We start from the raw sequence: 11,786 nt of genomic DNA, 5'->3' as shown, positions 1-11,786 counted from the left end.
ACACACACACACGCTCTGTGTATGTCATGCATCCAACTAGAAGTGGGCGATATACCAAATATACTCAACGTATTGCTGTATATTCTACGTTAGATGTAGTAAATTACCATTTAGCGAGTACAAAAAAACTTTGAAAACTACGTTCAAACTAGCCCAACGCTGTTTTTGCAGTGTGTGTATATACTATGCATTATGGTAATTTAATTTCATGTTTATTTACAAATAAATATACATGTAGAATTGCACAACAATTATCCAATCGAGTGTATCAGAGCATTTTTTACTACTGCTAATATCCAATGCTCGCCCCTAAGATTGTGTGAAAAAAAAACAACAAAAACGACTTTAAAATAAGAATGACCTTCTGGTGAGCGTGATTTCATTTAATTTAAATGTAAATAACTAATAAATAAAATACATAAAGAAATAAATCAAAATGAAGAAATATTAAATAAATAAAATCCAGTCCATAGATATCTATGCGCGTCTCTCTCTTCAGCTCTTTTTTCTGTTTGTTTTTCTTAAAAGCAACATCTTCAATAGTGTTTCATTGTAAAACCTGTCCTTTACCTGTACTTGTGTGACTGTGCATGTGGCCCTCACCTGGTCTAACCAGAGCCGGCGAGGCAGCAGCTGGGACGCTCTCACCGTTGGACTGGACCACCGCTGTACCTTCTGATCCCGTCTGTCGGGAGAAACACAACACACCAGAAAGTAAAGCATGACCCGGGTGGCGAGGACAACACTCATTCTTCCACTTGACAAAAGAGAAAATAGTTTCACGTTAGATCCTCGTTGGCTATATGAACCAGACATCAGAACTCCAACAGCAAACCATAGATCAGCTTGCTTTTGACAGGTTGTAGTGTAACACATGTAAGAGTCCTGGCGATCGGCAGCATTCCCCATAAAGCGGTAACATATGGACGGAGCAGGCAAGTCAATTCTTGTTTCAAATACTTGAGATGCTATAACGGACTACGCTGACATTCACACAGTGCTAAGTAGAAGCATATGGCAGCAAAGTCATTTTTTACTATGCATCAATTTCTCAATTTCAATGAAAACATTTTATATGCGTCTAAAAATCCAGATTGAACTGTACGGTAGCTCACCTGTGGTGGGGTTGGGGTAGAGCCACTGCGGCCCCCGGACATAATCTCCTCTGTAATGTCTCGACCTCCCTGGTTTGGGTCTCTTATTCTGATCTGTGGAGCAGAGGGAAGAGAGTCGCTCGTCAGGGTGAGAGCACAAACGATTGCAGGAAAGGAAAGGAGAGAAGGAAATGAATCCGTACGTGAGGATTAAGCACTTGAGAACTTCCCTTCCACAAACGCAAAAGAGAAAAGGGTTGAAAATGTTTTGGGGGTGAGGACAGCAGCACACGTAAGAGGAGAGCTGCCTTCCCATGATGCAACGGCCTGCAGTCGTCAGCGCTGTGACTCTCGCTGGCTGCCTCCGATTCAATGAAAAAGCTGCATTTCTCACACTGTGAACGCTGAGGCACCGAAAAACCAACCAACAAATTCCTCCGCTCCGCAGCTGAATGTGCTTCGGCCGGTTAAGTCGCATCGCAGTGCTGTTTGACTGAGCCGAGGATCGAGTCGGCAGACTTTAAAAAAAGGGCCGATGGTCAAACTAATTCCGCTGCTGGTTGAAGTTGTTATGACTCACATGAAGGCAAAGCACAATCGGGGAGTGAAAAATATAATCTGATCCCTCACAAGGAGTGCCCATACATTACAAAACGCATGCTTTTCCATCCAGCTCCCTTTTCTTTCTCTCACACGCTACATACTTACCATCGGCAGCCAGAGCTGTCATGCAACTAGTATGAGTCACAGCGCTGCTTAAAGTAAAGTATAAAGTCCCTGGACAGAGATTCAACTGTGAAAAGAGTTGAGCTGCTACAGTCTCCGGCCTACTTTGGGCGTTTTTAAGAACAATATTTGCTCGTTGGCACTGACCTTTTTTCCTCTGGTTCAACTCCTCTCTCGGAGCCTTACAAACCCTAGCGGGCCTCTTGGCATCCTGGGGCCGGAGTAGCCGTTCCAGCGGACTTTAAAAAACCCCCACAGACCCCGTGGCTGTAGCCCAGTGAAGTTTCCCCCCTCCTCGGTTTAACTCGCACACATCCAGGCCGTGATAAGAGAGCTACAGGCCTGCAGAACAGGGCTGGGCCTGACTGTCAGTAAGCTAGCTAGCAACTTGAAAATCTCTCTCTCTCTCTCTCTCTCTCTCTCTCTCACATACGCTGAACAGAACAGGGAGGGGGAGAGGGAACAAAAAGAGAGAGGATAAAGCAACTGGCCTTGTAAAGCTATGGTATTGGAATGTGCAAACCCTCCCACAGAGGCTACCAGACAGTTAACGGGCCAGGAGTGTGAAGGGGGGGCAGAGTAGTGGGGGAGGACGGGGGGGGGATAGGAGGGTTTCCAGGAAGACGAAAACAAGTTAGCGTTATCAAATGAGCTGCAGCTATTAGGAGAAACTCCCCCCTTTCCCCCTCATTCTCTCTCCGCCTGCTCTGTCATCCTGCTCACTCAAGTCACTCTTATTTTTTAAGGCCCGCCCCTTTTGAGGGCAGAGGAAACCAGTACAGGAGGAGGAGGAGGAGGAGGAGGAGGAGTGGGGTGCCACAGCAGCAAGCAGAGGAAGGCTGGTTGGTTAGCCCTTCCGGCTCAGAAGGGGGAGGAGACCGGTGGCCACGTGGAGCTGAGCTATGTGCTGACATGTCCTTCACCTCCCTCCCTCCCTCTATCCCCTCTGGTTTTTCTCTCTGACACACGGGGAGGGGGAGAGCAGGAGTAGGAAAGTGGAAAAAAATAAATGTGCAAAGCTACAACTTTGTGCATGTAACCAGGAACTAAACGGCATAAATCGGGTGAATGTTGGCAGTTCGAAATATAACAGTTCTCCCTCCCTCTCCCTCTCTCTCTCTCTCAGACTTGCAAGCAACTACATAAGTAAAAAAAGCCACCTAGCCACACTGTCCTGCAGATAGAAGGCCACACTAAACCCTTAAAATCCTTAATCCTTCAAATAAAAACACCAAATCTCGACCTACTTTCTCAAAGAGCATCACCCCCAAAACAAGAATGCAGAGTCTGATAAGCAGTCAGGGGATAACGTCAGATTTAGGATGTTTGGTCAGATGAAGACGAATACCCGACATGAAGTACAAAAAACAGGATAAAGCCTCATCACAAACCCATACCAACTGTAGTAAGAGCTCAGAGATAGCCAAAATAAATTTAAAGACACACCGACACAGACGATAAACAGGGCAACGAAGGGAAAACAACGCAAATAGAGCCACGAGGTTGAAAAAACCCTGAACAGTGTAGGAGATGGAATATTTTAATTTCTAGCTGGATAAAAGAGTCTCTGGGGAATCTGGAAACGTCTAAAAATGACTTCTCAAATGTAAGCAGCATCACAGGAGTGCAAATAAAAGATGAGTACACCAGAGGCACCATCTGGGGCTACAGTTCACAGTGAGCTACCACATACCAGGCGAAAGCCATCTTAGAGAGCAGAGGAAACACTAGACATACTGTAGAAAATGTCGCACAGCAGCTCACTCTCACTCCGCAACCACGTTAAGGTCAAGTTCACCGCAATCTGTTTCCATCAGTGGACTGAACTCTACGTCCAGACTCAAGAACGAGTCTGGAGTCACACTGAGGGAGATTGCAACACCGCAGACCTGCATTATCTAAAAAGCATCGGGTCGTTGGGTTGCTGTATTATTTGTTCATATTACTGTGAGGGAGCTGTTGTATAAACACAGAAAAAGGTCAATCCAAAACAGCCGTCGCTTACAGTGACTCTAATGTCCAGTTAAAGCATTCAGAGAATCAGTAGTTTTTTGGTAAAGTTTTAAAGCCCCAATGTAACATATCTGTCTGGCTCACATTTATAACAACATAATCTGCTTCTTCAATTATAAATACTTAAATATTAACAGAGCACTCCACTTATTAAGCATTGCACTTCTGTCATAATGGTGGACTCATGACCGACAGCTAAAAAAAAAGGATCAAAATAGCAGAGCCAGAGATGGAGTCTTTTTTTTTTACTCAATGCATTCTTCTTCCTTCATTACCCACAATGCAACGCGACCACCAACCATTCCGGTGGAAATTCCGGTGTGTTAAGTTAGTAGAGGCTAATGTAGCCTGTAGCAGCTAGCCAAGATAGCAACCTCCAGTTCTGAAAAGTGAAGCCAAAGCTTCATGTGTTGAAGCTGCATTCTCTCTAGTGTCCACCAGGGGGCAACTCATCTGGTTGCATAGAAGTCTATGAGAAAATTACTCTACTTCTCTCTTGATTTATTACCTCAGTAAACATTGTAAACATGAGTTGATGGTCTCAATCTCTAGTTTCAAGTATTCTTCAATACAGCATGATGTTCATTTCGTACATTATGGTCCATTTAGAGTCACACAGACCATAAAGCAGGGGATGCTTTAGGGGCGGGGCTTACTGTGATTGATAGGTAGCTGGGAGCTTTCAGTGCAACTTCAACCCTTTCACAGTGTGTTATCACTTCACTTCGAGAATTCGGTCGCCTAAAAATTGTGTTAATCAGCTTTTAGTTATACTTAGCTCCACTGCCTCGTGTCACTTTGGTTGCAAATAAACCAAGATGGCAACAGCCGAAGTGCCGAACGCGAGGCTTCGAAATGGCGGTCCACAAACTAATGGGTGACGCCACAGCGACTACTTCCACTTCTTATATACAGAACATACACGTATACAGAAGTCTGGTAAGCGTAGTTCTATATCTAATCCATCTACAGAAGAGTCCTGGAAACTAGACGGATCTGTGAGCTTATGTTTTTATTTGCTCTATTGATCTAATACGGGCGTGCTTGAAACAGTAACTTCTCCCTTCTGACATGATTTGACAATCGTTAAATAAACCAGTTCATATCACACCTGCACGCTGCAGGCTGTTTACATTTTTGCGTTACTCATGTGATATTATATTCCCACCCCGCTTTGTGCCAAGTCCCGCCCTGATGCGCTACGATTGGCTGGTACTACTGTGCTGTGATTGGCCATCTACACAGGGCGGATCTGGTCACGTTGACGACGCCTCTGATAATAAAAATGAACTGAGAGCTTCCAGACTAATTGCATTTTTGTCTGGCAAGCTCATGATAATTAATATTATCTAAATCATTCTGTGTTTTTTTATGTACGTAAACAACTTGACGAGCATAATAAACAAAGCATCTGAAGCCAGACTGTCATATTGTGTATCTGGAAGTCAGATTATTCACATTGGTGACATGTTCCCCTCACACAGAACTGTGCTCGTCCCTCAGTGATCTCTGAGGAGGACTTGCTGCTTTCATTCGCTCCTCTAGCTCCTTGTTCCCGGGTAGAAACTCATAGATATAGGTCCACATATTCAAGAATACTTTACTTCGTTCTGTTTTTGGTCAGTTCCTTTTATTCCTGTAACAGCAGGACGACAATATTTGGATCCGTTTCATAACTGATATGTCAATATTTCCACTTTGGTGGCATTTCTTCCTGTTTTGGACTCATGGCATTATTTACAGAAACAGACTTCATCTGTGTTTTGACTAACATGAGAACAACTCAGATGTTCTGACACTCACTGACTTTACTCTGTGTAAAGTTTACAGATTAGTGCGATTGTTGTGTGTACCTGGGTGCATCGTGCATGTTGCAGGAAACATTATATTCTCACAACATACAGTACAGAGCAGGCATCAAACCCATCATTCAAGAACCAAAAAATATTATTTAGCTAGTCTGTAATATCACCAAGATGTATACAGCCACATCGGTAGCCACACAGTAGCTGTTTGGGTCTGGTATGTTCTAGAGAACACAGATATCATGTATTCAGATGGACTCAACACTAAATACTAGAGCAAGTTACAGTACCTGACCTTCACTGATAACCAGATCTAGTCCAAACAGAGCTGATAACAAAAGTTTCCATTTCAGGAACAGTTCTTTTAGGTCTTTCCTATCGATGTTTCCACCATGTTTAACAATGTTATTCAAAGGCCTGTTCTAGGTTCACCCCGTGGGTAAAATGGTGGAGTTGAAGTTGTAAGTGTGATGCAGGATAGCGACCGTACCTGTTTCCGTTCCCGCTTGGTGGCGATGTGTTGGGGGGGCTGAGGTGGTGGTTGCGGCTGCTGCTGCTGAGGGGCTGGGTTCATAATGACGGGCGCCGCCTGCACCGAGGGGGTGAACTGAGGCTGGGCGGGGTAGTAGGCCCCTGCTGTGGATCAGACACAGACCAGAATGTAAACCAACACACACCGATACAGCCAAAACTTGACAGAGGCGCGCTTGACAGCACATAGCTCGTGTTTACACCATGGCATTACGTTGCCAATGATCTGAAAGTCCTGTCGGGCTACTTGGAGGCAGTGAGAAAAGCTGCATCTAAAAATGTGAAGGTTTTTATTTCTCGATGATTTGCAGCGCAACAGCTGCAGCTTTACGTCCACAGCAACGTTATGAGGTCAACTTTTATAAAGAACCAAAGTTCTGCTCAGTCACAACGGAGGCTGTATTACAGTTTAGGAATCTGTCAAATACTCCAGTACTGAGCAACTTTACATTTATGTGAACACACGAAATTAAACACCAACTTGTTGAATATTTAAATCTCTATCGCAGAAGCGTTTCAGTGTTGCTGTCACAACGTTTTGTCTAAAATAAACGGGTTAATCTCAACGAATGAGCGATGAATACATAAATCAACAAACACAAATGTAGGGACTTAAAAAGGACAAACACTGATTATTTAACTGTAATCTCTCCATTATTGTGTCATCAATTAAATACCAAATCAATGTGAAACACGTTATTAATATCGGACCATACAGGCAGACTGTTTTTGACTTTATCGTTCCACGTCATTAAAGGGAAACAATGTGGGTCGTATATGCAAATAAACAACGTTTAACCTCCCACCATGTTGTTCAGTCCAATGTGACTAACTCAGAGTGCTCATTTTAATCCAACCAAAGGTATCCATGACCAAAAGAAATACACGGTTCATTAATAACCGTAATAGTTTTGGATTTATCCACCAATCGCTTCAGCTCTACACTTGTTTCCAGGCAGTCTGAGTAACAAGTGACCAAAATAAAGTATCAGATGACTGTAATTAAAAATTTTCCACAAAATAGAACCTCCAACTGCTTCATTTCCACCAATTATTTTCTTATTGCAATCTTCAAACTGTCAAAACAAGGCGCCTGAAAGCTGCAACTGTCAACTTGTCCTCATGACACCACTGATTAAGTCAGACCCGTATCGTTCCCCTCACTTTGTTTGCCGTTGTGCCATCTCACACCCCCCCTCCTAAGTGTTGGAAGTGAATGCAATGGTCAACAGAAGCAAACATGGCACCTGGAAGGCCCTTCGGACCACGACGCGAGCCAGCTCTGCTCAAACTCGTCAACAAAGCTGCTGCCAACATGCACAAGAAAATCAAAATAAAAAAAGTTTCACCATCATCAAAGAACCTCCGTTAGACTCCGCGGTCAATAATGTCGACATCCGCCCACTCGGGAACATTACCTGGCCTTGTAACCGGCCTCAGCTCACAGTTCAAAACTGGTCGTAGCCACAAAGAGGACTGAAGTGAAAAACAACTAAAAAAACGGAATCCTCAGATTGCAGAGGCCTCTCTCGCGGCCCCGGCGGCAGCTTGCTCCTGCTCCGCTCTTCCTCCTAATGTGTTTCAGTGTAACTCACATTACCGAGTTTGCATTGGGGCAGCGCAGCCTAAATATAGGCAAAAAAAACACCACACCGGCTGGGGGAAGAGAGCGCGCACGAGAGGGAACGGGAGGGAAGACGAAAGGGAGTGAGAGAAAGAGGGAAAGAAAGGGGGAACATAGTGTGCTAAAAAAAATTAGAAAGGCAGAATGAGACTTTTGTTGGACGGCGCCCCGATACTCTAAATACGAGAGAGTCAAGATGACACCTACCCTCAGAGTCCTGCTGCTCTCGAGACCCTCGGTTCCCCATGTTGAACGCTTGCTGAATGCAGAACTGTGAACGGACAGAGGAAGGAAAAAAAAAAAAAAAGGAGAGGGGGTTTCTGTTCAAACCCCCTCTCTGAACTTCTTCCTGTCCTCTCTACAGGTGCCCTCTCAGAACAACTCCTCTTAACACCCAGCCCTCCCTCTTCCAGCATGTCGCTCCTCCCTCTGACCTTCCTGATTCCTCTCTTGTCTTTCACTTGTTTTTTTAACCTCCCTCCCTCCCTCTCTGTCTCCCCCTCCCTCCACAGTGTACACTGGTAGCCGAGCTGAACTATTCAGTTGTGTCATTGAAAGTGGCTCTGGTTTGCGTGTATCCCCCTGTGATCTGATCCGTGCTGGCATCACCAGCTACTACAAAGAGGGGTGGGCTGCGAGTGTGCACACGTATGCGGCATGAGCGGAGCAAATCACTCAGCTCGGGAGGGGTGGGGGGGGGTCTTAAAAATAGTCACCGTACTCCGTCAGCACGGTGTATGTGTTTTACTTGACTGCTAGAAAAGGAGTCAATGGTCAGACAGACTGCACCACTTAGAGGACCAGAGGGGGGTGTTAGCGGAGCGGTATGGTGGTAGCTCCTCGAGGCAAAAAGCCAAAATCATTTCCAGGTAAACAATCAATCTGCATTGCTTTTCTCGTTTCCTGATAAAACCTGACACAGCCCTGGACACCTTCACAGCCGACACAGTGGTCCAGCCCATGAGAGACCAGGAGTTTGAAACTCTCTCACTGTCACATGACCGGTTATTTTGGGGTCATGTGACAACACGAACACACCAATAGCACAACAGCTCTCTCACAAATCCAGTAAATTAGCACCAAGTCTGGCAGAGACCAACAAACAGAACGGACGTGTGAGGCCAGCCGTGGGTGCGCTGCCATAAAGGAGAAAGAGATCGTCAAGTATTTCAGAGGTGATCTGTTTTTCTGGAATTTGCATTTCGTGTCGCTTTAATTTGAGTCAGAAGTACAGAACAATAAGTCTTCACAGTACATGTTTATGATTTATATAAAATACTTTAAAAAGACAGACAGGGACTAAGTTTATAGGTGAACTTTATAGGCCGACACGCCTGAGGGAGTTGACGCATTACATTTATTTAGCAGACACTCTTGTATTCAAAGCGACAAACAAATAAAAAGCAGAGTCCTCCACATTATGCAGGAAGGATTTCTCTCGTTGCATCCTCATAACCTAGATCTCTCTAGATAGAGAGTTTAGGGTGAAGTCTAACATAAATACTTGTAATGTTACGCTGCGACATGAAGACAATCCCCTTTGACAGAATACCGTATATTCGATTTAACAGATCTACGGTCAGCTGTATTATACACAGTATATATACACAGTATTATGATGTGTTTTCTACCTGAATATAAACCAGTTACACTTAAAACAAGTAACCTATTTTTGCCTGCTGCATTTCACACCAACTGTCCTTTAATAAACAGACAGAAGTATGAATAAGCCGACGATTTGAGTCTGCCAACAATAGATTTTATAACCTTTCACTACACTCTTTAATTTCTAGTTGCATTTTTTTCTTCAAATATGCACACGCAGGTGCAGAGGTGTTTCTAAAGCACCGTGCACATCGTACAGAGCTCACACGCTGATGTACAATAGGGCGTGAAATGGAAAGCCCATCAGGAAGAACTGTGTTTACAGTCCTGTATTCAGGCCAGCGCATTGTACTGCTGATGAGCTACACTTTAAACAAACACAACACATAGTTGGGATGCTTGCTGCTGGGGTGGGGGGGGTTCAGCAAGTTTGTTTTCTTGTGATGCACCAATACTCAGCAACCTCTAGAGGGGGTCACAACACACGGGATCACCAGCACACATCTGTAGTGCTACTGTATTTAGGAGCAGATATGGGAATTAAATAAAAGTAAAGTTCATGAAGTCTGATAGCAGGTACAACACATTTTCATATTAACTAGTCCTGAGCAACAATTATAATTCTATGAGTCTGTGAGTTATTAAAGGAAGACAAGAGCTCTTCTGTAAACATTGATATAAGGAGAAATACAAAACAGGAAAGTTTAGGTGTTGGCCAGAGGGGAGCAGCAGACGGACAAAGTCCAGAGCGCCCGAGAGTATCACAAACAACAACAACAACAAATGTCTTTCAATAGAAGTGACGGGAAAGTCTACTCATGTTCTGGGAAGGTTATTTTTAGCATGCCAGTAGAGGAGACGTGTAGAAAAGTCTTTACTAGGAGATGCATCGCGATGTGGACGACTTTGCATCGATGAAGAGACGGAACATAATCGGGAGTTCCGTTTCATCTCGAGTCTTTGTTTTGCTCTCGTCTACTGTATAACATTAGCTGCTCTGTTGTCAACCATGAAGATGTTCTGTGGGGAGATGCAGTGACTTAAACCAGAAAAGAGTAGAAGAGAAAATGTCTGCTGGAATAACTCGTGTAGTGTAACATACCTCAGGCATCCAGGAAGTGCCCCGTCTTAGAGCTGCTTTGTGAAAACCTTGTTTTTGTTGATTATAGCTCACAGGATTTACGTTTTATTTATGTTCCGAGGTCGCTCACACAGATCGATGCAGCTTTATATATTTGGACCAATTTTAGCACTTTCTAAATAAAAAGAGAGTTCACATTTATCCGACTGCTTGTGTTGATTCTTGAAAAAGCAGCCATGTGCAGTATTATCAGAAAAAAATTGAGCTGCATTGAGAATCGTTTCTTTGAATCCTTCTACCTTTTTAGTTTCACTAAAACTTGTTTGGCTTTCTAACCAGCAACGGCTCCCGTGTCCGAGTGTGTCTCTCTGTGTGTGAGGGTGAGTGGCTCAGGTGAGGCCCCAGGTAGAGCCTCTTACCATAAGTACCATATTCAGCGGGGCTGGTGCCGGGGTAGAAGCCGGGGGTGCCTGCTGGGACCGGGTACTGCTGGGGCGTGGCCACGTAGGTCGCTGACCGGTACTAAAGGAAACAAAGAGGAGGAAGAAGCAGGAAGACAGTCAGGTCGGGATGATCGGTTCTAATGTTAAGATGAGTAAACAAGTCTCTACTTGCTGCCGCCGCCGCCCCCCCCGCCCCGGTCTGTGCGCCCCTACCTGTCCCGGTATGAAGTAGGCTGCTCCCTGCGGCGAGCTGGGGAAGGGCAATTGTTGCCCGGGGATCATCATCATCTGAGATCCGGGGCCCGGCTGGTAGACGTGGGTGGGCGTCACAGGCCGAGGGCCGCTGTTGGGAGGGACGCCCCGAGGCCCACTGCTGGGTGGCAGGGTGGCCCTGTTGGTGTAATAGGGCTGGAGGGGGGAGGCGGGGGAGCAAACCAGAGAGGGAGAGGAAACACAGACAGAGAAAACATGTAGATGATAGAGGGGAGGACAAGAGAGAGGACGACGTGGGAAGAGGAATGGGATGGAGACACAAATGAATACATTATTAGTTACCTTTCTGAAACCAACATAAAAATCCTCCCCCATGCCCGTCTCTGACTTTATCTCTTGGACCGAGCTTGTCCTGTCTAACAGCTCGGCTCATAGTTTGTCCAGGAATCTGGGGCTAGAATCCAACTGGGAACATATTGCCTGCCAGAAGAGATAAAGCAGCTAATGCGGGTTCATTCAGTGCCTCCTCATTGACATTCTGCTGCCGCTGCCTGGGAAGCTCACCGCCGTGGCCAAACCCAAAATGACACCGAGCCAACAAAGCCACAACAACTGCCAAATATTGGACACATATGCACTCAAGACGGTGAG

General features: G+C 45.1%; 1 protein-coding gene across 11 annotated transcripts in view; it reads right to left on the bottom strand.

The window, feature by feature from the left end:
- The window catches only part of LOC116390757 (eukaryotic translation initiation factor 4 gamma 1), a 45,238-nt gene that overhangs the window by 24,636 nt on the left and 8,816 nt on the right, over positions 1-11,786 (bottom strand). For 8 of the 11 annotated variants that reach the window (XM_031860757.1, XM_031860756.1, XM_031860758.1 and 5 more), the window contains 5 exons: positions 11,136-11,330; positions 10,899-11,001; positions 6,129-6,274; positions 1,116-1,208; positions 604-685 (listed from right to left, as the gene is read on the bottom strand). In XM_031860757.1, coding sequence (XP_031716617.1) covers positions 604-685; positions 1,116-1,208; positions 6,129-6,274; positions 10,899-11,001; positions 11,136-11,330 — 619 coding nt within the window. Of the gene's footprint in view, positions 1-603; positions 686-1,115; positions 1,209-1,967; positions 4,271-6,128; positions 6,275-8,000; positions 11,002-11,135; positions 11,331-11,786 lie in introns of those variants that run through there. The other 3 variants (XM_031860755.1, XM_031860763.1, XM_031860764.1) reach the window with 3 other exon arrangements.

The sequence above is a fragment of the Anarrhichthys ocellatus genome, unplaced genomic scaffold (genome assembly GCF_004355925.1).
Source record: "Anarrhichthys ocellatus isolate YVR2014 unplaced genomic scaffold, GSC_Weel_1.0 scaffold24, whole genome shotgun sequence".
Lineage (NCBI taxonomy): Eukaryota > Metazoa > Chordata > Actinopteri > Perciformes > Anarhichadidae > Anarrhichthys > Anarrhichthys ocellatus.
Note: the sequence above shows the minus strand (reverse complement) of the source record. Positions and strands in the feature narration are given on the sequence as shown.